General features: G+C 51.6%; 3 protein-coding genes across 3 annotated transcripts; 1 reads left to right on the top strand and 2 right to left on the bottom strand.

Annotated features, from left to right (window-relative positions):
- Nucleotides 1-441: 441 nt before the first annotated feature.
- On the top strand, nucleotides 442-1,294 carry JR316_0010924 (translation initiation factor eIF5A; the record flags this gene model as incomplete). Its single annotated transcript, XM_047896588.1, has 7 exons — nucleotides 442-480; nucleotides 537-612; nucleotides 672-754; nucleotides 811-831; nucleotides 903-968; nucleotides 1,043-1,204; nucleotides 1,259-1,294. The coding sequence occupies 7 exons, from the start codon at nucleotides 442-444 to the stop codon at nucleotides 1,292-1,294; spliced, it is 483 nt and encodes a 160-aa protein (XP_047744633.1).
- An 8,790-nt stretch (nucleotides 1,295-10,084) lies between these two features.
- Nucleotides 10,085-14,174, bottom strand: JR316_0010923 (uncharacterized protein; the record flags this gene model as incomplete). Its single annotated transcript, XM_047896587.1, has 11 exons — nucleotides 10,085-11,169; nucleotides 11,327-11,405; nucleotides 11,474-11,518; nucleotides 11,578-12,265; nucleotides 12,441-12,476; nucleotides 12,654-12,749; nucleotides 12,886-13,169; nucleotides 13,245-13,352; nucleotides 13,632-13,751; nucleotides 13,815-13,874; nucleotides 13,932-14,174. The coding sequence occupies 11 exons, from the start codon at nucleotides 14,172-14,174 to the stop codon at nucleotides 10,085-10,087; spliced, it is 2,844 nt and encodes a 947-aa protein (XP_047744632.1).
- Nucleotides 14,175-17,291: 3,117 nt separating this feature from the next.
- On the bottom strand, nucleotides 17,292-21,796 carry JR316_0010922 (Regulator of nonsense transcripts 1-like protein; the record flags this gene model as incomplete). The annotated part of the gene is made up of 10 exons (XM_047896586.1): nucleotides 17,292-18,244; nucleotides 18,317-18,434; nucleotides 18,509-18,631; nucleotides 18,732-19,163; nucleotides 19,227-19,280; nucleotides 19,347-19,914; nucleotides 19,965-20,171; nucleotides 20,232-20,814; nucleotides 21,573-21,653; nucleotides 21,709-21,796. 10 exons carry the CDS (start codon nucleotides 21,794-21,796, stop codon nucleotides 17,292-17,294), a joined length of 3,207 nt encoding a protein of 1,068 aa, XP_047744631.1.
- Nucleotides 21,797-21,926: the final 130 nt, after the last annotated feature.

Raw genomic sequence — 21,926 nt, 5'->3', positions numbered from 1 at the left:
GAGCATGCAATAAGCGCTTGCACTAGAAGTGGTATGCGGACCTTTCTCCCGGGACCCATAGTCTGTGAGGTCATAGTTTGATCAGTGAGCATTGAAGAATGCACGATGGACGGAGCTACAACATACTTGTTCTGCAAGATATACGGGCTTGCCGCATCTTGGGCATATCTGTGTTCCTCCAAAGGGATGCATGAATGGATTGTGAAATGGGAGAGTCTGGTCGTTAGGAGTCAAAGGCAGCAGGGGCCTGCCTGATTAATCGACTGATGGTATTACGTAACGACTAGATAATGAAAGAATCGGAGTTTGAACTGGTCGAGTGAAATTTTTGGAGTTTTTATCTGTTTGTGTCTAGATCTTTCCTCGCTCGTCTGTCCCTCTCTCATCCAACGACCCAAATCCTAGAAATCTCCTTCTCTTACCCCTCCTTTAAAATCAAAAATGTCGGACGATGAGCAGCACAACCAGACCTTCGAGCAGGTGTGTTCACGCGCTATCTCTTTTCATCGATTGTACGCTCATCGACCACATCGCAGACCGGCTCCGGCGCGTCCTTGACCTTCCCCATGCAATGCTCTGCTCTTCGCAAGAACGGACATGTTGTTATCAAGGGTACGTCCATCGCTCGCCCTGAATACTTGTCGTACAGGCGCTTAACTGCTACTCCCCAGGCCGCCCCTGCAAGATCGTTGACATGTCCACCTCCAAGACTGGAAAGCACGGACATGCCAAGGTCCATCTCGTCGCCATCGATGTACGTCTTTCGTTGTCCCCAGGTTCCTTGAGCTTTTATACTAATCGCATTTTCAGATCTTCACTGGCAAGAAGTTGGTTCGTACCCATCCATTGGCGCTAATGCGATCAAGAAACGTGTTATTAACCCACCTCCCTCCCCTAAACAGGAAGATATCTCCCCTTCCACCCACAACATGGATGTCCCCAACGTCCGTCGTGATGAATACCAACTCGTGAGTCACACAGCCGTCACACAGCCACATTCCCGCCGAATCATCATTCCTAATGATTCTTTCCGCGGTTGCAGGTCAACATCGACGAGGGTTTCCTTAACCTCATGACCAACGACGGTGTCACCAAGGACGATGTCAAGGTTCCCGAGGGCGATATCGGCAAGGAGATCCAGGGCGCTTTCGACGAGGGCAAGGACCTTTTGGTCACCATCGTCAGCGCTATGGGTGAGGAGCAGGTAAGATTATTTCTACTCACACGAGGTTCTCTTTAATGATCCGGTTTCTTTTAGGCCATCTCCTACAAGGAGGCTCCCGCTACCAAATAAACTGATAGGTGGGTACATTCATTTTTACTGCCAATGTTTTAGTACACGTGACTGAAAACATATGGCATTCGGCTTATTCCATGCTTCCTTTTCCCTTGCGTGTTGCTGACTTGAAAACTCTCAGATTCGTTGACCTCACGCCTTTACGACCGCGCATCTCTGTACAGCATATCAACAGGTTCCTGGATTTGTGGATGTGCTTTATGGTATTGCGCATGTCCCACGATTTTCTCTCATCTTCCATGCGCTGATTGGTACGTTCTTCTCGGCAACCCACGACTACCAGTCAGCGTTTTCTTTCTTTTCTTTATCTTCTACATCCCTTTTGTCCTCGTTGTACGCTGTGTTCTTTCTAACTGCGCCCATACATCTCCCCGCTACCCATCCATATCTTGTTGTATTCCTTACAGGATGAAATGAAAGCAGAATGAAAAAAGAAATACGAAAATACCCTGTGTGATTGAATTGAATCCAAGTTCTTGATCGCCGCCTGAGGCCTATTTCATGAGCGAAGAATAGATAGAGAATTTAACGATATGCACAAATGATGATAAACAACGCGTGTTGTGCAACTTTAATGTTAATCGCGAGTTAGTAGGAGAGGTAGTGTAGTATCGCTTTGGTGTCTGACTATCACCTTGGATGCCACCCATCATCGTCTCTGCCCAAGGACCACCCGCTTCCTCTGCATACAGGTTCCTCTCCGAACATTCTGAAGCCTCCAATGCACTCCCCGATGACACCCCGCTCCTCCGAGCCATCAAGATCGCCCTCCGCGGGCCAGGCGCAGAAAACGACGACTCGATCCACACCGGCACCCACTTCACAGGCAACCGCGAGAAGGAGCCCGAGCTCACCTGGGACAAGCACACCGTCGTCCTGAGCTACGGCGCGGTCCTCGCCAAGCGCTGGAGCTTCAAGCAGGAGGGCGAACTCGTGCAGTGGGCGTGCATCGGCGAGCTCGAGCAGGTCATTCAGCACAACCCCGCCTCGGCCGCGACCGCTGCGAACCTCGCGAACGTCGAGAGTCTCCCCCCGAACGCGGACGGCCGCGACACGTTCGGGCCCTTCGCGCGCGCGAAGCGGACCCGCAAGTTCAACTTTGGGCACCCGGAGACTGTCCCTGCCGTGTTCATCTTCCTGCGCAGTATCGGGAAGATATATTTGCTGAATGGGATGGATTATACGTTCTCGGTGCCGTTTGTGGTGAGGAAGGCGTGGGCTATTTCGCCGCATGGGGTCATGATCCAGCGCGTGCTCGAGCCATCTGAGCTGATCGAGGCGGAGGCGACGGGAGACGATGTGCTGCCCACCATATTCACCGTGACCAGCGCGTTATCCGAGGCAGCGGCTGTTGGTCTGACCTCTGGGATCCTCGGGCCCACCCCGACCACGCTCCCGACGTTGAAAGACGAAGACGAGCACTCAAGCAAGCCTTTGAAGTCGATCCCTCCCACCGAAATGGCCGTCTGGGTCTCGCACTGCAGCATCGTCGCGGACGTACGCGTCGTCGTGACCGTCAACGTCGAGAAACGGCTCCTTTCTGTATGGCAGTACGTGTACATCAAGCCCAAAGACACACCTCAGCCCCTTACACGACAGAAAAACCGCGTGCCGCCACCTACATCAGCGGCACCATCTGGAGGAGCAGGAATAGGGATGGGACCACCTCCATCGAAGCGTCAGTCAACTTCTGGGACAGCGAGTCGTCGGACCTCTGCGATGTTCGATGGAGTATCGGACAGACGCGAGCGCATTCAGCCCATGTCGCCTAGCATGCGTTCGCATGAACCTGTTATTGGAGGAGATATATTCGAGTTCCCAGAAATGCCGGCTCTATCATCACTGCCCGGGATGGCACCCTCGCTTTCCACCACGACGACGATGGCGTCGCTCGTTTCTGGTTCACAGGCCTCGCAGCGTGTGTCGCTGCCCAAACGGCGTAATTCACTCTCGCGGAACGATTTGAGCACGACTATGGATAGGATGGTGTTGGGTGGTCGCATGGATGATAATATGATAGCACCTATTGAGTACGGAAGGATGAAAGCAGCTTTTTGGATGCAAAGCATGTATACCCAGGCCATACCTGTGGAAGAGTGCGTTTTTTGGTATTAAAATTATTTTCTCGGTTCTCACTAACAGTGTTGTCACTCAGCGCGGAGGCATGGCGCGACATAACAGTGTCGTTATTCGACGATCGTTTTGACGGTACAAAGTCGCGTTGCCTAATATCCATCTGCCTTCCAATATCCCAGAAGCTCTTCATATATACTATCTCACAACTGCCTGACAGGACTATGGAAGTGACGCCGACTATGGAAATGCCAGCTATGTCTGCCACCTCGCTGCGAGCTACTCGTGGCAACGTTTGGGATCTCCTAGTCGTCAAACCATTCGGTCAGCTCTCCCTCTTCACCCACGGTCTGAACGAGATTCCTGTCCAAGTGCAAGACAACGACAAAGCTACAGGCGAGGGTGTCGAGCTGGACATGTACATGGACGTGTCTGTAGATTATCTAGGGCAGCACGGCCAAATCGTCTCCGTCTCCGAATCGCAATGGGGTACTACAACTTTGGCCTATGAAGACGGCTACAAAACCAGCGTTACATTCGACATCTTCCCCGAAGACAAGCTCGTTATTGAATGTTTCCAGCTGCTGGCCCTCATCCTCCCTACCGAAATCACGTTCGAGATCCACCGTCTTTTCCTCGAGAAGTGGTCCGCTCGCTCATGGTCTACCGCGGAGAACGTCGAGTTTGAGTGTTTCTCGACGTCATTGTACTCAGTGTTCCACCTTGACTTTGTTGAGCGGCCGGTGCTCTTTGATCCCTGGCTGCGCCTCGCGGAGACCAAGTCACACGAACACTTTGCGGAAGACCCAGCGCTGAGGCTGTTGCGTAAACCACCCAATATTCCACCTGCGCTCCCACAGCACCGGCCTGATCCACCGCACAAGCTGTTGGCTCCTCTGCTGTATGGCCTACACACGCTGGCAGAGCATATGCGTCTGCTGATTCCCCGACAGCATGATCTCCTTAGATTCGCGCCTGTGGTATGTCGGATAGCTATCATAGTCAGGCCTGAATGGGCAGATTACTGGAAAAGGTTGATACCCGACGTGATGAATGGGTGGCCATTACCCCTCAAAACGTGTACGTTCTCTCAATACATTTTTTTGGATAACATACTCACCAAATTTTTCCTATGAACAGCGCTTTCGTACCTCGACGACCGCATCCCTGTCTGGCCACCCGACCTCTCGGCCATTCTATACGGCCGCGTGAGCACGCCCGACTGGAAAGTGCCCTGGCACGACGTGCAACACATCGTCACCCGCTTCTCCATCACCCCATCACTCGAGTACGGCGTCTGCGACCCACTACACGAGCTTCACGAACTCAGCCTGCTGTATAACACACTCTCGGACGGCAAGGTCACCGACACGCAGCAGCGCGCGGAGAATGTGGTGTATCAGATGGTCGCGCAGAACGGCGGGCAGGATGTGTCGGTGGCATTGCCGCTGGGTATTGCTGCGCCGTTGAGGGAGGCGGCACGGACGTGTCAGCTCGCGCCGCCGTCGAATTGGCCGCTGGAGGCATATCGAGCGATTGGGAGAAATGACCTTGCCGCGTCTGCATATCAGAACCCAGAGGTGTTTATTACGGATGGGTATAAACCCAGGAAGGAGTTCGTCGTAAGTTTTGTGTCTTTCTTTGGTTACCGTTTAATTCATAGTTTTTACTTTGTAGAATCCTAGCACACCTCGTCAGACAATTGGTGAAATCGCAGCTGATGTTCGAACGTTGGCTGCCGAGCTCGATGGATCGACAGGCGTGGAGCTCAATTTGAAAGAATTTACTGATATACGGTTTGGTCTGGATCGACGCCTGGATGAAGTAGCTCGAATGTTGTGCTCATCAGTGGTTGCATCTGTGAAGATCGCTGACAGACCGGAATTGAGGTCGGAACTTTCGTTCATTTTTGTGATGTTTTTCTGACTTCTTATCTATCTCTAGTGAGCATGATCAGACAAAGGAGCATCAAAACCAGGTCGTGCGTATAGCAGAGCGCACACTTGCATTGCCTTACGGGCGAGCCATGTTCACATTTGGCTCTATTCCTGTCGTCAAACGAGAAGCCTATGCAATTCCCAAAATTGAGTACAATGTTCGTTTCCAGCCATCCAACATCCTCGTAACGCCGGAGCCTGGAAAGATAGCAGTTGACTCCATCTCTTGGGGCGAGTTCCACAACGGTGTTGCCGCCGGCTTGCGCATTTCGCCTTCTGCACTTGGAGTGGATAGCTCCTGGATAGCGTTCAATAAACCAATTGATCTGACACCAGAGCATGCTGGGTTCCTTCTTGCGCTCGGCCTGACTGGCCACTTGAAGGAGATGATGACCTGGAGCACATTCGGATACCTCACACCCAAGCACGACCTCACGTCTATCGGCGTTCTGTTGGGCATGGCCGCAGCGAACGTCGGCACTGCGAACCAGCACGTCACGAAGCTGCTCGCGGTGCACACCCCCGCTATGCTTCCGGGGCCAAACGTCGAACTGAACGTCCCACTCATCACACAGACCGCTGGCTTGTTCGGCACTGGACTCATCTACCTTGGCACAAGAAATCGTCGGATGGCGGAAGTCTGCCTAGGCCAGGTCAGTCGGCGGGATCTTGTCCAACCTGATTTGAACAACGAACACCGTGAGGCGTATACGTATGCGAGTGCTTTTGCTTTCGGAATGATCATGCTTGGAAAGGGGTCGTCTATACCGGCAGACTTGATGCTTTTAAAGCGCTTGGGCACCCTCATACATGGAGACGCCGATGTACTTATGGGAAAACACACCAAAACCCCCTTCGACATCAACTTGACATCGCCAGCTGCTACCATTTCTCTCGGACTCATGTACTTGAAAACAAACAGGAAAGATGTCGCAGAAATGCTGACCATACCAGACACAGTGGTCTCTTTGAATGCGATACAACCCAATTTCCTCCTCATCCGAACCATAGCCAGATCGTTGATTATGTGGGACGATGTGGTACCAAGTAACGATTGGTTAATTCGGCAAATACCGCGGACGATAATTAACTCTATCGAGTCTCGCTCGAAGGAAGGCTTCCACATTGATGATTCGATGGAGCTGGCGTACTATAACATAATAGCCGGAGGGTGTTTCGTCGTCGGCCTAAAATACGCTGGCACGGCTCGCCAAGAAGCCTACCAAATGATAGTCAAGCATTTCGATCATTTTTCAAGGATGGCATATGCAAATGGTATGAGTACTTTAAGTGCTAGATTTGGTGACACGTACGTTCATGCTAACCTTTTCACTCTATTAGGACCAGCGTTTGATCACAAAATAAAGCGGTCGGCCATTAGAGATGGCCTCAATCTCATATCAATAGCTCTCAGCATGGTCATGGCTGGAACTGGCGAGATTACCTGTCTGCGCCGCCTTCGTTATGCATACGGCATGTCCCAACAAATGTTATACCATCACGGCTTCAAATATGGTGTACACGTAGCCACGCACATGTCCTTGGGTCTGTTGTTCCTGGGCGGCGGTCGCTACACGTTAGGGACGTCAGACGCCGCTATTGCATGCATGGTCGTCGCTTTCTTCCCTCGATTCAATCATATTTCTTCGGACAACAGGAGTTTCTTACAAGCTTTGAGGCATATGTGGGTTCTAGCTGTCGAACCACGATGCCTTATCGCGCGCGATGTCGACACAAACGAAGTGGTGTACCTGCCCGTCAAGATCAAAATGCAAGAAGGGGATAGTGCCGAGCACACGCAGCTCATCTCGCCTACGCTCATACCAGACATGGATAAGCTGATGTCTGTTAGAGTGGATACACCTCGTTACTGGCCGTTCTATCTCGACACATCAACGCACCCACGCCACAAGGAAGCTCTCCTTCAGAGTCAAACTTTGTACGTGAAACGGCGAACGGCGTTCTTAAGTTACACAGAAGATCCCAGAGGCAGTCGAAGTTTATTCGTGCGCTCGGGATCCTCCTCTGGTGATGCCGCTACACTAGACTTCCCGCAGCTTACGGATACCAAAACACACCCTGCGGGTGACCTGAGCGAATTCATCTCGTCCTTTTCCAACAATGTGCTCTTCCTTGCGTTCGCGGACCACTTCTCGCGCGCGGAAGATACCGCAGGCGGGACGCACGACGAGCGGCTGTTCCACACGTACTGTCACGCGGCGCTGCTCGACAGCATCCTCCAGGACAAGCCGCAAACGCTGCAGGCCCACCTCACGCTGTACTTCTACCGCAACATGACCCCTAAATCGCGCTACTTCCATCTACGGCTGCAGGACCTGCGCTTCGCAGCGGACTTCTACACAAAGGTGTACGAGCGGCGGTTCAGCGGTCGCGCGGAGAACAACGCGCGCCCGGGGCTCGTGCGCGATACGACAGTGCAGGGCGTACTTCACGCGCTTGACCGCCGGCTGGACAGCGTGCGCACGCTGCCCGGCTTCGCGCGGTATATGGGTCATTATGCGCGTGGCGAGCATCTACCCGCAGACCCACGCGCAGACTACCGCCTTCGTCCACAGATCCACGACGAACCGGGCGGGGATATGGCGTGGCTCAGCGAGATGCGCGTCGAGAGGGAGGAGGAGCTGGATGGGGCCGCGATGGAGCGGTATCTGGCGTGGTACCTCTTGCGCAATGGGGTGCCGGTGTCGACGCTGCTCGCGGTGCTGCGGCAGCTCGCGCAGGACGCGCACAAGCAGTGTTTGGGTGTGCCGCCGCCAGAGGGCACGTCGGACGCGGATGGGCTGGATCGGGGGATCAAGGAGGTGCTGCATGCGACGGGGACGAAGATGACGACGGCGCTGGGATCCGGGTGGAGTGTGCGCTCGTTGAATGAGATTATAGACGCTTGGAAGATCACTTGATCAAAGCAGCAAAGAAAAGTAGTTTCCCCCTCACATTCCGTACACTCAATATTCGTTTCGTTTTTTTGTTGTTTTCTCTATTCATTTTTTGCTGTTGTTGTAGCCATAGTATAGTGTATAGTATAGTACCCATCCCCTGAATCTCTCACGCATCTATCTGCTCATTGCTTTCTTGCTCTCTCTCTCGCGTCACTAGTCGCTGTTTGGGACTCTCAATCATGTTCCGGCCTTAATACATCTATTCCCAAGGAACGCTATATACAAGTTTACAAGATCCAGAAAAAAAACACAAAAAAAACAAAGAGCTTATAGTCGCAAACAAACAACAAACAAGTCTGAATCTATCGCACAACAAGACAAAAAAATGTGACTGATAAAAAGGAAAATATTGGATGGAAGGGAGGGAAGGGGGGGAGGACACCAGAGAACGGAGTCGAATATTTACTATGTATGCATGTACGGATCGGAATGAGTGTAAAGCAGTGGATAATAATATAGGTGCAGGATTCCAAGATATGTGTGGCCAAGAGGGGGGTGGGTGAAAGGAAAGGAAGGTAGATTAAATAGTGCACAACCAGAAAAACTCAACCACCGACACTCCTGCATCGAAATGGGAGTGGGGAGGGACGGTGGCTTTTGTTTAATAGTAAAAAAATCATTCTGTACGTTAATTGAAAGCATTGATTAATAAATAAACCCAAGAAAAAGCGAGGTTTCGAGGCACGTATGTTAAGTAGGAGAGCAAGGAAAGAGGGAAAGAGGGTGGAGAGTAGAGAGTAGAGAGTAGAGAGGGAATGGAACAGAGGAAAGAAATGGAAGAGGAGACAAAGACAGAGGGTTTACATGCATTCCAAGAGAGGCAAAAGAAACAATGAGAGAGCTTTGAACGATCCCACAAGATGTTCAACAAAAAGAATATAACAGAAAACAGTGGTGTGAATTTGCTCTGTTGTGATAAAAAAAAACCGTATAAATAGCGGGATGATGAGTATGTTATGTCAAAAGGAAACAACAAGCAAAAAAGAAAGAAAAAAAGAAAAAGAAAGGACACTGAGGGATAAATAGGATGAAAGGCGGTAAAAAAGTGTGTCAAAAAAGGAATAGATAATGTAAAAAGGTTGACAGTAAGAAAATATGAAGGAAGGGCCCAAAGAGCAATGAATGGATAAAAGGTAGAAAGAAAAAAAGTGAAAGAAGAAAAAAAAAGTAAGAATCAATAATCGTCCCAATGAATCTGTAAGTTGTTTGTTGCCAAGAATGTTTGTTTCGCCTACGCTCCGATCGAAAAGTAGGTCGTGGTTGACGGTTGGAGGGGTTAATGAATAGTAGAGTACTACTGCGATAGAGACGAGGGGGGGTGAAAATCCAGAAAAAAATGCACCGTTCCGAAAGGTTGCGAAAGTAAGTTGTTTTTGCGAAAAGTATGAATGAACAGTGAATGAATAAGAGAAGAAAGATTTTTTTCCAGCCAAGGTTTGCCAAATATTTGTTGTATGCGTTGTTGTTGTTGTTGTTGTTGTTGTTTGGGGGTCCCTCCAAAACCTGTATAATAAAGATAGAAAGAAACAAAGAAATTAAAAAAGAGAAGAGAGAAAAATCGAAAGCTTTTCTGTTTGAACCGCGAAAAAAAATAAGTAACCGTCGTAAGTAATGTAGGCCAACTCCCAAGAAAAAGATGAGATTCGAAAGCTAGAGAGGTAAATCCGAAAGAATGTGTCAATAACAAAAAACCTACAAAAAAATATTAATCAGATACCCTTCGCAAAAAACAAAAGGATAAACATACACATCCATCGAGTCCCACAACAAGAGAGAGAGGAGAAAGAGCAAGAGACGGCCGTACCATCCCCAACCCTCTACACACGCAGCTTCTCCCCACTTGACTTGCGCGCGCCCACCAGCTCCTGATGGTTCGGGAGCGGGAACGCCGAGAGCGACTTGCTCTCTTCACCATCAAGTCTCCAGATATTCGCAATCGCCGCCGAATCCACACCAACGCTCGAGCCCGAAGACGCAGCGGACGACCCACTATCCCCTCTCGCGCGCGGGGCGAAGACACTCGGGCGCATTGTGATCCCGTCTCCCACCACCCCCGCACCCGCACCCGCACCGGAAACGCTAGAGGGAAGCTGGAACTGGTCTTCGTACTCTTCCACAGACGAGAGGTCCGCAGATGACGTCGTCGTCGTCGACGTCGGCGAGAGCGCAGGGGACTGTACGATGTCCTGTAAAAACGACGGGAGAAGTGGCGCGGGCGCGGGTGCATGCACCGAGATGGGCGAGCTGCGCACAGTCGTGCTCGCGCTGCTCGTCATCGTGGTGGTGGTGGTGGTGGTAGAAGTACTACTCATACCAACAGCACCGATCGGTGTGCGGTGGTGATCCATAAGCGCGCGCGAGCCCAGAGGGTTGCTCACGCTCGCCGGCGTAGTCCCCGCAATAGTGTTACGGTGAAGGTGCGCAACACCCGGGCCGGTAGAGTATAGCGGGGCCTGGGGCGGGAGAGGGGACGGCTGTCGGATGCCCGACGTCTGGTATATAGGACTCGACGCCGTAAACGGCGGGCTAACCGGCGCCTGTTGCTGCTGCTGCTGCTGCTGGAGATGCGCATGCGCCGCATACTGCTGCCCCAGCGCAAAGTGCGACTGCGAGCGGTGCACGGGCCGGTTAAGCGAGTGATGTTGCGGCATCTGCTGTTGCTGTTGCTGTTGTGGCTGTGGCTGTTGTGGCTGATGGGGCGGCGAGACGTCGATGAAGGGCCGGCGCGCTTGAGGCGGGGTGAGCGAGTGTGAGCGGGGTGCAGGCGCATGCTGCCCGTGATGCGCGCTTGGGATGTTCAGATTTCCGCCGTTGATCTGGGTCTGCGAAAGAACGGAGGTGAGGAGGGCGATGCGTTCCGCCTGCACCGCTGCAGAGATCGAATCGCCATTCCCCTCCGCATCTACAACAAATCACAAATTTAAAAAAGTAAAGTCAGCGTAAATACGATGGCGAGACTGAATGGCAAGAAAAAAAAAGCACAGCACGACACAAGCCAAGCTACGCTAAAGAAGAAGAACGAAAAAGGGAAAAGAAATAAAAAGAAGATCATCACGTACAAGGAAGACACGTCTGGCAGACCTTTCGACGTCGCCAATTGAGGTAGTTGCATTTCTGGCAAATCCAGTCCCCTGGTTGCTGCAAATGCCCATTAAGCTTAGATTAGAAATTCAATCTACCCTCTTTTTTAGCTCTCGCAAACTCACATGCGAAATAGGCCCGCGATTGCCTGTATTCAGAATAGGCGGTTGCTGCGCACAACGTATGAGGGAAAAACGATACGAAAAAAAATGGTAAAGATGAGACATACAGCGACGCCAATGAGACCGTTGGGTCTGATCTGACCCTGCTCCGGGAAAGGCTCGTTATCAGGCCAATACATGATGCAAGGGGACAAAGGATCGCTCGAGATATTCTGCACCTTGCCGCCTATCGCAAACGCGCGGCCGGACGGTGTCAACAGCGGATGCGTCGACTTGGGCACATGCGCTGTTGCCGCTGCCGCCGAAGCTGCTGCTGCCGCCGCCGCGGCCGCGGCTGCTGCAGACGACGACGAAGTGGCATTGGAGGACGAGGTCGACGCAGCGGTGACATTAAAAGGCGACGGCGGGGGGTTCTGCGCGCGCGATTGCTGCCCAATGGTCGGGTGGAGGTTCAAGTGCGGATGGCTATGCTGATGATGCAGCTCCCTCTGCGCCGCACCCTGCTGTTGCTGGTGCTGGTGCTGTTGCTGCTGTTGTGGCTGCTGCTGTTGTTGCTGGTGGTGGAACGTCGTATGCGGCGGGAGTGGGCCCGACGAGTAATACACATTGCCGCCGTTCGCCATGGCGTTGAAGCGCGGGGACGGCGCGGCGCGAGTGGTCATCGACTGCGTCTGTGTCTGGTGTTGTTGAAGGAGGTGCTGGTGCTGATGCTGTGGCATTCCGCTAATGTTCCCGTTCATATTCGCCCCACTCGGATTCCCGGCGGCGCCGTTGTTGCTGTTGTTGTTATTGGACCTGGGGCAACCGCAGCCTATGCAAGAGAGGTTACGCCTGTGGAGGATCATACACGGGAAAGAGTCGGTCAGCATCCTGTGCTTTTGGAATCTCCGCGCAATGAAATAAAAGGAAGGGAAGTGGGAGGATGGGAGGAGGGGGGGAGAGATGTCTGAAAAATGCAAATAGGACTCACCCAAAGTTATGTGCGGCACAGTTCGGCGAGTTGCAGCTAAAAAGGTGTACAGATAGATCGCGCCAACAATGAGGAGAGAGAGAAAGGAGAAAAAAAGCAAAAAAAGAGGAGAGAAGAGGGAGAGCGAGAGTCAGCAAGCAGTAAAACGTCAATTTAGGATCTTCAGGCAAAATGTCTAAGCTAGCTTAAGCGCGGGACGGATCGAACACGCACGAGCGGCCAGAGTCAAAGTCTATCCAAAATAGAATTTCAGACGAGACGAGACGAAACGAGACGTCGAGTGGGTGATGTGGTTCCGCGTCGCCACTCCTTAGACAATCCCAAAATCCAATGTCATAGCTGCATCGCCATCACGCGCTTTGATATAAGCTCGAGGACAATGACGCGGGTATGATCTCGACGGAAGCAAAAAAAGGGAAACGCAATATCGACAAAAGGCACTCACATCCAGTCGCCCAGTCTGAAGCTGGTCTTGGGGTTCGGGGGGTTGGTGGAGAGGGTATATTCGCCCGATGAGACCTTGCCATTCACGGTGGCAGACATTGGAGAGAGTGAGACGGGGGCTTTGAGGTCAGAAAGCGAAGACGAGACGCGGAGTTGAGGGAGGTCGGTGAGATCGAGAACGGCGGAGGGGGAGGAGGAGGAAGAAGAAGAAGAAGGCGCGATATGGCTAGTGCTATTGTTATTGTATGAGGCGGTAGCAAGAGCGTTAGACGCCTGTGAGAGCAGCTGTCAAAAATGAAAAAGGGACAGATATCAGAATAAGGATATGTCAAACGGAAAAGGAAAAAGGGTGGGACGTACGGGATCCCTGAGGACGAAGCGATGGAGTTTGTGAAACGGTTCGAGATCAGCCTCCAGGGCGGTAGCGACGGACATTGCTCGCCCAGAAAGTGCGAGGGCAGCACAGGCCTGCAGAAAAACCGACGAAACAATGTGGTCATGATGAGATCAGGGCTCCAACGAGAAGAACGAATTAAACAGGGTAAAGCGACCGTGCACAATATCTCTCCCAACAATCTCCGTGAATTGCGTGGTAAACATATCCTTTCCATGTTCCTGACATTCGACGCGTTACATCCAACATTTCACGTGACATACACGATTCCCCGAATAGGCAATCTCATTAATCCCAACAGCCGAAAAACGCGTCGAGAGCCAAAAAAAAAGAGAGAGAAAAAGAGAACATACCTCTTCGTGGGTGCGGAACACAGCCCAGACGCTGTCCCGTCTCCCGCTCGCCGCGTCTTCTCGCAGCTCCCACATCGACACGGGAACCGGGATTCCACTCGCAGTGCGCTGCTCCATAGCCTGTGGGAGAAAAACGCCCCGTAAATAAATTAGACTAGCTATCCAAGCGCAAGCGCGACGTACGTTATGCGGGAGAAACACCGCAGACAAGAACGCCTCCGCCATCGCAGGTAGATTATGCAACTAGTAGCCGGACGGATGAGAGTGGGTGTCTCGAGAGAGAGAAAAAAAAGCACATACTCGGACAACGCGCGAGCGGGAAGAGAAAAAGGCGTCCTCTTGGGTGGACGAGGCCGAGGCGGAGCTGCTGCTGCTTGTGATGGACGAAGTGGGCGACGGGTCAAGCGAGCCTCTGCCTATGGGTGGCAACTTTTGCAGTCTTGCGCGGACATGTTCATAGGAAAAGACGAGGTTCTCGAGGTGGATGGTGTTGGCGGGCATATGGGGCACCGACGGGGAGTATGAAAGGGCAGGAGAGGGCATTGGGGTATATTATATGGGTATGGGAGTGGCCTTGTATGGCGATGCTTCTGTAGATTGTGATATATGAGTAGTACCGGTGGACGACAGGCTCCTTCGCTGTCTCCTGCCTGCGTGGGTGGGGGAGAAGGAAAGCACAAAGCAGACAGCGTTCATCCCGCTTTTGAACGGACAGTCAGGGTCCTGTCCCGATCGGATGCTGCGATGCATGTATGTAAAAAAAAATTAAAATTAAAATAAACATCAAGCTCGACGGCGCCTAAACCCATGTCCTGTCCCACCCCCCATCGTCCTCTTACGTAACTCACATCAGTCCTCCCCCGTCGTCCGCTGTCAGTGTCTACGCAACTGCCTCCTCTGCGAATCCCCTCCCAATCTATCACCAGAACCACTCCGGCTCCGAGCCATCCACGGCCAACACCTGCCCAAAAAATACGCTTACTCATCGCCCTCTTCACAAAAATCGCCTGCCGATCATCGCCCCCGTCCGCCAATAGCCACACATCCGCCATACATCCTCCAATGCCAACACGAATGCGCAACAACAACAAAAAAAAGAACATGCTTGCGCGCCTTGCTCCTCCTAACCTCTTGTTTATGTTTATCCTTGCACAGCACTGACAAGCCCCCCCCTCGCCAAGGGTAGGCTGTACACCACTTGGCTTTTGCGCACACCACCCATAACAAGTAAAAAGCCCAAATTTGAATCCGCCCCAAAGTCTCCGTCGCTGCTGATCCGCCATTTCCCTGCGTAGTCAATCCCTTTGGAGCTGCAGCACATGCTGACTATACCGCTATTTCACGAGCCCACAACCGACCGGGTGTGGGCGCGGGTGTAGGCGTGGGCGTGGGTACGCATCACAAAACCAAAACTCCTTTCCTCACTCCAACTTATCCACAACCAAAAAGGCATACATACATGCAACACAACACAATTAGGTACAGATCGATATATTACCTAGTACGTATACATACACAAAGAGAAACACAAAAAACCCGCCTCGTCATCAAAGAAAGCGAAAAAAAAAAAATTAAAATTAACACACGTCACAGTATTTGTTATTTCCTCCGTGCACCATGAATAACATGCACGGAATGTACATTGTACGGAGGGGGGGTACCGTCCGCTTCAGCTCTTGCCCTCACGAGGACTGGTAAATTAAACATTGCATCATCAAACCCTGAATGATCCACGACGACCTCGAGCGTCGTCGACATCGTTCCCGTCCAGCGAATCTTCACTCTTCAATACTTTATACTAGTACTCTATACTCCAACTCCAAAACTCCAAACTCGCATGCATATCACAAAAAATCAACCACCCCGTCCTCAAACCTAACGATTAACCAACCTCCAACCTCTTCAGAACCTTGTACCCTCCTCCCATTCCAATCAATCATTCACACTTAACTATGACTCCCCAATCACAATATCACCATAATCATAACCATACCCAATAAAAAACAAAGTCAAAATCCGGATACTATACCGACGCCGCCAATAACCACGCCGCCACATACACACACACTCACCACCCGCCAATCACTCCCATCTGATCTGATGAACATACAACCATGCAGCCATACGACCATGCAACCAGTACTGCAGCTCAGCTCCGCGTCGAGTCCGAGTGATGTGACCTCCGAGCGCCCATTAACCACTAACATTACCATTAACCGTAACCGTATCCCATAAACCCATCAAGGCTATTAACCCATTAACCCAATACAATGTTTTAACCCACTCCCCATTAGCCCATTAGCCGCCTTCAAGACTCAAGTACTACACCGTGGTCAAGTCCAAGTCCAAGTCCGCAAACCAGAACCAGAACCAGAACCACAAAAACTAATGCAGGGTCCCAAACAACCCTTTCTCTAGGGCTCCTTCCCCATTCCCCATTCTCCCAAGTCCTTCCTCCAATCCCCAATCCCCATTCTCCACTCTCCACTCCCCATTCCTTTTCTTTCTTTCTTCGGTTCCATTTATAATCGATTGGATTGTCGAGCTTTGCAAAACCCCGGCATTTCGGTTAATAACCAATTAAACTAGCTAGCTTTTCGCAGCAACAAGCAACAAGCAACAAGCAACAAGCAGCAGGTACTGGTACGTAGGAATACTCGATACAATTCATATTATACAACCCAAAACCCAAACCCAAACCCCAAACCCCAAACCAAACGCAAACGCAAACGCCGATGCAGTAAAATCCGCACAGATGTCACTCGTCAATCATCAATAATAGCTATAAGCCAGGCCGCCCACCGTCCTAATTCAAGCCCGAGTCGACCATCGAAGAGAGCGGGAGTGAACGAGTCTCGAGACGGGGAAGGAAGAGGGGGGCGATTATGTGAATTATGATGGCTGATGGCACATATGTCTGGCGCTAGCAAGTTAAGTTACTAGTACCCAATACCCAACCGCGCACGGAGCACGGCGCACGGCGCCTGGTATCGCTTGTCATCTGGACATGGACATGGACCAGGACCTGGACTCGGACCCGGCGTCATGGCGGAGTGCGAGGGAGGGAGGGTTTTGACAGCGCGGAAATGGGGTGGTGGTATTGACTACAGCAGCAGCAACAGCAACAGCAGCAGCAGCAGGCGACGGCGACGTCAAGTGCGCGTGAATCGGTACGACGACAGATGGCGAGCGACGAGGACAACTTCCAACCGAGACTGCGACCGCGATGGTGAAAGCGATGGCGAAAGCGAAGATAAAAGGTAACAGCTAAGCGACGCGCCGCGGCTGGCGGCTAGCGGCTAGCACAGGCGTAATGCATCATAGCTGACCCAGCGAGCCGAACGTTGAAACCGTGAATGCATGATCCCTCCCTCCCCCTCAACGGCAACCCTGCCCCTCCCGACTCCGAACACCCATCTCCTGCCCTCCGCCTCCGCGGCCCAACCTAACCCCGGGGGCACGCACGCGTACCGACGCATCGCGGACGTCCAGTGTCTTGAAGCATTGTAAAACTATACCGTTTACGCGCCATATCTTTTTTGGGTGGGGAGGTGAAGAATGGAAAACATATAGGATAGACATATCGCATCAAAAAAAAAGAAAAAAAAAACCATCATAGCCACCCGCCGGGCCCCGCACCATCGGCACAAGCTGCACGCGCTATGCCTGCTGCTGCTGCTGCTGTTGCTGCAGCTCCCACCTCACCGCGAGATCCTGCGCCTCGACCGCCTTGACATGACCATACAACGCCCTCTCCAGCTCCTCTCCCGTCAACGACACCACCAAATTCCCATTAACCAAATACTCCGCATAGCGTCTCCATGAATCCGAGCCTTTGCCTTTGCCTTTGCCTTTAGCCTTCGCCTTGCTCTTCACCTTGCCATCCACAAACTCCGCCTCGAGCACATCCGCATCCGCAAGCGCATCTACAGCATCCACACCCGCACCCACGCTCATATCATGATCAGCCTCGCTCTGCCCCGCCCTGAGCGTCGCAATACTGCCCACAACAAACAACCCCCTCTTCGCCCTCGTCAATCCCACATTCAACCTCTTCCTATCCGCCAAAAACCCAATATGCCCCGCCGAATTATTGCGCACCGTCGAAAACACAATCACCTCCTTCTCCCTCCCTTCAAACCCATCCACCGTCTTGATCTCGATCTGCCCGAGCTGCATCGCGCGATGCGTGCCAAGCACACTCTCGAAGCGCTTCTTGTACTCCGCGTCCACGTTCAAAAAGCGCGTGAGCAGCTTGATCTGCGCTGCGTACGGCGCGATGATCCCGATGTCCTCCCCGCGCAGGTGCGGGTTGCTCAGCAGCAGGTCTTCGACGACGCTCATGACGATGTGCGCTTCAGTGATGTTCACCCGGCTCTTGCTCTTTATCGACTCATTGCCTGTATGGTCTAGGAAAATAACGGACGGCTTGAATGTCCGCTTGTTGTCCGGTAGGAGGTGCATCGAGCTCGGCGGCTCGAGACCAGGGAGCGCGTTTCCACCAGCATCAACCGTCCCGTCCAGTAACGCGAGATCGTAGAACTCCTTCGACGGGAAATGCGAGATCGCAGGATGCATCCGGTATTGCATGTCAAGCATGACAGTCGGGACATCTACACATAATCAACTCGGTAAATACCCGAACGTCCAATGAATCGCAATTATAAAAAGAAAAAAAGACTCACGTCCTTCCTCTGTCAACCGCTCGAAGAGACTGACACCTAATCCGCCTTCTTTCGCCTGTGGACTGATAATAACCGGTGGAAGCTGCTTGTGGTCTCCGATAAGCGCAAGGTGACGGGACTATAATGAAAGTTGACAAGCGATTCGTTAGCATAGATACAAATCTTCTGTCTAGCAAAATCTCAATCTCTCACCCCCTTCATAATGGGAATCAATGACGCAGGCTCCGTGGACATGGACGCCTCGTCGAGAAATACGACCGGGAAATCAACAACATTGAGTGCATTGCAAGCTGTTGTGATACACGTCGTACAAATCTAACAGAAAAATTAAACAACCGATCAGTTGCCTCCTCAACACCCGCACTGCACAACATGCCAAATAAACGGTAGAGAGAAAGACAGAAAAAAAACTTACGACATCCGCGTCACGCACGACATCCTGCAACATCTGTTGCTGCATCGCGTAAATCTTCGTCTTGCGCCTCATCTGCTTCGTCTGCATCGCAAAGAGCGCTTTCCGCATATTACTCGCGCGGGTCATCACATTTTTCCTCGGCGCGGCCGTCTCCTTGATCTTGAGTTCCAGCGTCCTACTGCGGCGCCACAAGTCCTCGATTTCCTTTGCGGTCTGTGCGGATTCGTCGACGAGTTGCGTGAGCTTCGGGTGCAGCGGGTGCGCCGATAATTTGGCGTCGAGCGTGTGCTCGATCAAACTTTCGCGTACATTCCCGCTGTAGCCTACCCGCAGAGGCTTCAGGCCCGCGCGCGCCAAGCCGTCAACGAGATTGTCGACTGCGACGTTTGTGTATGTGCATACGAGGAGAGGGTGAGGGACTTCGAACTCGACCTGGCGGCATTGGTTAAAGTTAAAACTCCATGGTACCATCAAGATCTTGTAAAAAGCGCCCACCTTGAGCAGTTTGACAGTCTCAATGATAGTTTTTGTCTTTCCCGTTCCTGGTGGCTAAAGCAATTGATTCGGTTAACGCAATATTCCGGACAAAGTGAAGTTCGCGTCAGGTAGACTCACCCCTTGAATCAAGCTAACCCGATCTCCAATCATGGCAGCCATAGCTCTCAATTGAGACGCATTTACATTCGGTAGCGGTGGGTCGCCGTCAATGACGATGGGATTCGGTTGTGAATACCTCCTTGCCCAACTATGTATCCGTTGATCGTATTTGAACGCGCCCCCATTCTTAAAGTCAGCCAATGAGGTCCGCGAATCGACTTTGCAGACAGTTTCCCCGTCTTCCCCATTATCATCCTTTGCGTCCGGTGAAGACGAAGAAGACTCTGACAACGAGCGCAGAAGGACGTCCCGCAGGTGCGTTCCCTGGAGCACGTACTGCGTCTTCTCATCTGGCTCCTTGCCCTCAATTTCGGTGACGTCGTTGTCCATGTGCGAGATGGCAGCGCGCATCCGCTCGTACATTATATTGGGCCGGCCGACGTCGAGCCGCCAAAATCCTTCGTTGAGGTCCATAAGGGACTGAAAGCAAACATGGATGTGTGACGTGCCGCGCGAGAGTACTGAGCCAATGACAGGATGCTCTTTCAGAGGATCGAGGCGGGACATTAGCACCTGTGTGCCATTCCTAGATAGGTATTCATCAGAGTGAGAATGAAAGAAAAATAATGCGCATACTCGAATTTGTTTTCGGGGAGCTCGAGGCCTGGCCCGAAGTTAAAGCATGCGACGGGGCGCCCGAATTGGTTTTGAGAGAGCCAGTATGCCTTGAGCCCAGTAATACAGTAGCCCTCTTTCTGTAGTCGCTCCAAACTCCATGTCGACAACCGGTGCCGAAGCTCTGCCTCGTCTTCAGCCTCCTCCAACGACAGAAGCTTTAAAAACCTAACAGAATTTATAGGTCAGTCAAATCTGAGCAGCTATAAAAATAGGACAAAAGCCCACTTGGTCGAGTACTCCTGCGTCTCGTCGTAGTACGGATCCCCAGGGCGCAAGTCACCCAACGTGGCCCGTTTACGTCTCTTATATACTTTATTTTTCTCGGCAGCCAGACGCGAGGGCGCCCTCTTTCTCCAGTCAAAAAGTACCTCGGGCTTGTACGCGCCCTTTTTGGGCACTGCGGGCACGTCGTCGTTATCCTGCAGCCATTCACCCTCCGCCGCGCTCTGCCGTGTGACAGAGTACGTTGGACGTATAGATTCCACCGCAAACTCGTTTGCATGAGTGAAAAAAATGTCGTCCTGCTCCTCCTTGGTAAACGCAGGTATCGAAGCAGAAGCGTCATCGGCAACAGCAGCTGGACGCGTCTGTGCGGATGTTGAGGCGTGTCGATAAGATGGGCCGGCGCATATTGAGGAAGATGGTCGATGAAGGCTTTTATTGCCCAATATTAAGTTATTAGTATTCGAATTATGAGGAGTTGAAGAAGTAATAGGGTTAGTGCGCTGATGGGATGGACGCGCCGCTGCCCGAGTGGATATTGGTGCAATTAAGGCCCTTTTGAGGCATACAGACCCATTCCTAGGTACTGCATGAGCAGTCTGGTATAAGTTAGCCAGTTTAAAAGAGAGGAAGGGTGTAAAGACGGTGAGTGGTAAAATAGACGGTTACACGGTAGCAAAAAAGATACCGTCGTCAGCGTTCGAAAATTCGGTTGGATCACGTGAGAGTCTGTATCGTTAAGGTTCGCAAGTAGTTGTCTACCGTTCCACCAAGTTCAAACCATTTCGTTGCTGGGTAGTTCTCCTAATGCACAATCATGCGATATTTTTAAAAAAATTACCGTGAGGACTACATATGAATTATTATGATCATACTTGTCTATTTAACCAGATACGCCGATATCGCGTTTTCGACTACATTCCATCATCATGATCCACACATGCGCAAGTAATTGGTATAACAGAGACAGAATGTATGACCCGGTCTCTGTGAGGCCTTTCCAAATGATTCTCCAGGAAAACTCTCATTGTTCTCGGTAAAACTCTGCCTTGATGGGTATCATTTGACTCCAGCAAGATCGGTAGCGATCTAAAGTGAGCCGACCTCGAAGATGCGGAGTCTACTCTGGTGGTATGTCAAAGAATCTGACATTACGGGAACTTCAAGGTGCATAGTCCTTAATTCTCGCGCCATTGGTGGGCACAACTGACACATCTAACCACCAGTCAGTCAGCGAAAGAACAACCTGAACATGGATGAGGAAGGTACACACCGATAGACTGTGATTTAGACAGAAACATTTTGATATTAGCACTGCATATAATGAAAGAAAAAAGTGCGTACACGTCGTCATAGGTTCGTCAGCAGATCTGATCTGAAGCTGATAGAAATATGCGCTGTCGTGGTTGCATTTGGGGCACGAAGCTAAAGAAAAGAATGCTGAGAGACGTGTGCTACCTGAACTGCGTTAGACACTCACCTTGGGTTTGGTCGGCATGGGCCCACATAGCATCTCCACCTAGCACATCATCGACTTCTTTTCTCTTCAGCTTCGTCCTTGAAGTCATCTATCCCCAACTATGAGAGTGGGCCGTTTGAATTCGTACGACACCACACACCTGCTTCGTGATGGGAAACTCATATGGGCATGAGTTACAGGCCCATTTGTTGAGCCCACTTTCAGCAGAAATGACGAGA

Source organism: Psilocybe cubensis, chromosome 10 (assembly GCF_017499595.1).
Source record: "Psilocybe cubensis strain MGC-MH-2018 chromosome 10, whole genome shotgun sequence".
In the NCBI taxonomy this organism is placed as follows: Eukaryota; Fungi; Basidiomycota; class Agaricomycetes; order Agaricales; family Agrocybaceae; genus Psilocybe; species Psilocybe cubensis.
Note: the sequence above shows the minus strand (reverse complement) of the source record. Positions and strands in the feature narration are given on the sequence as shown.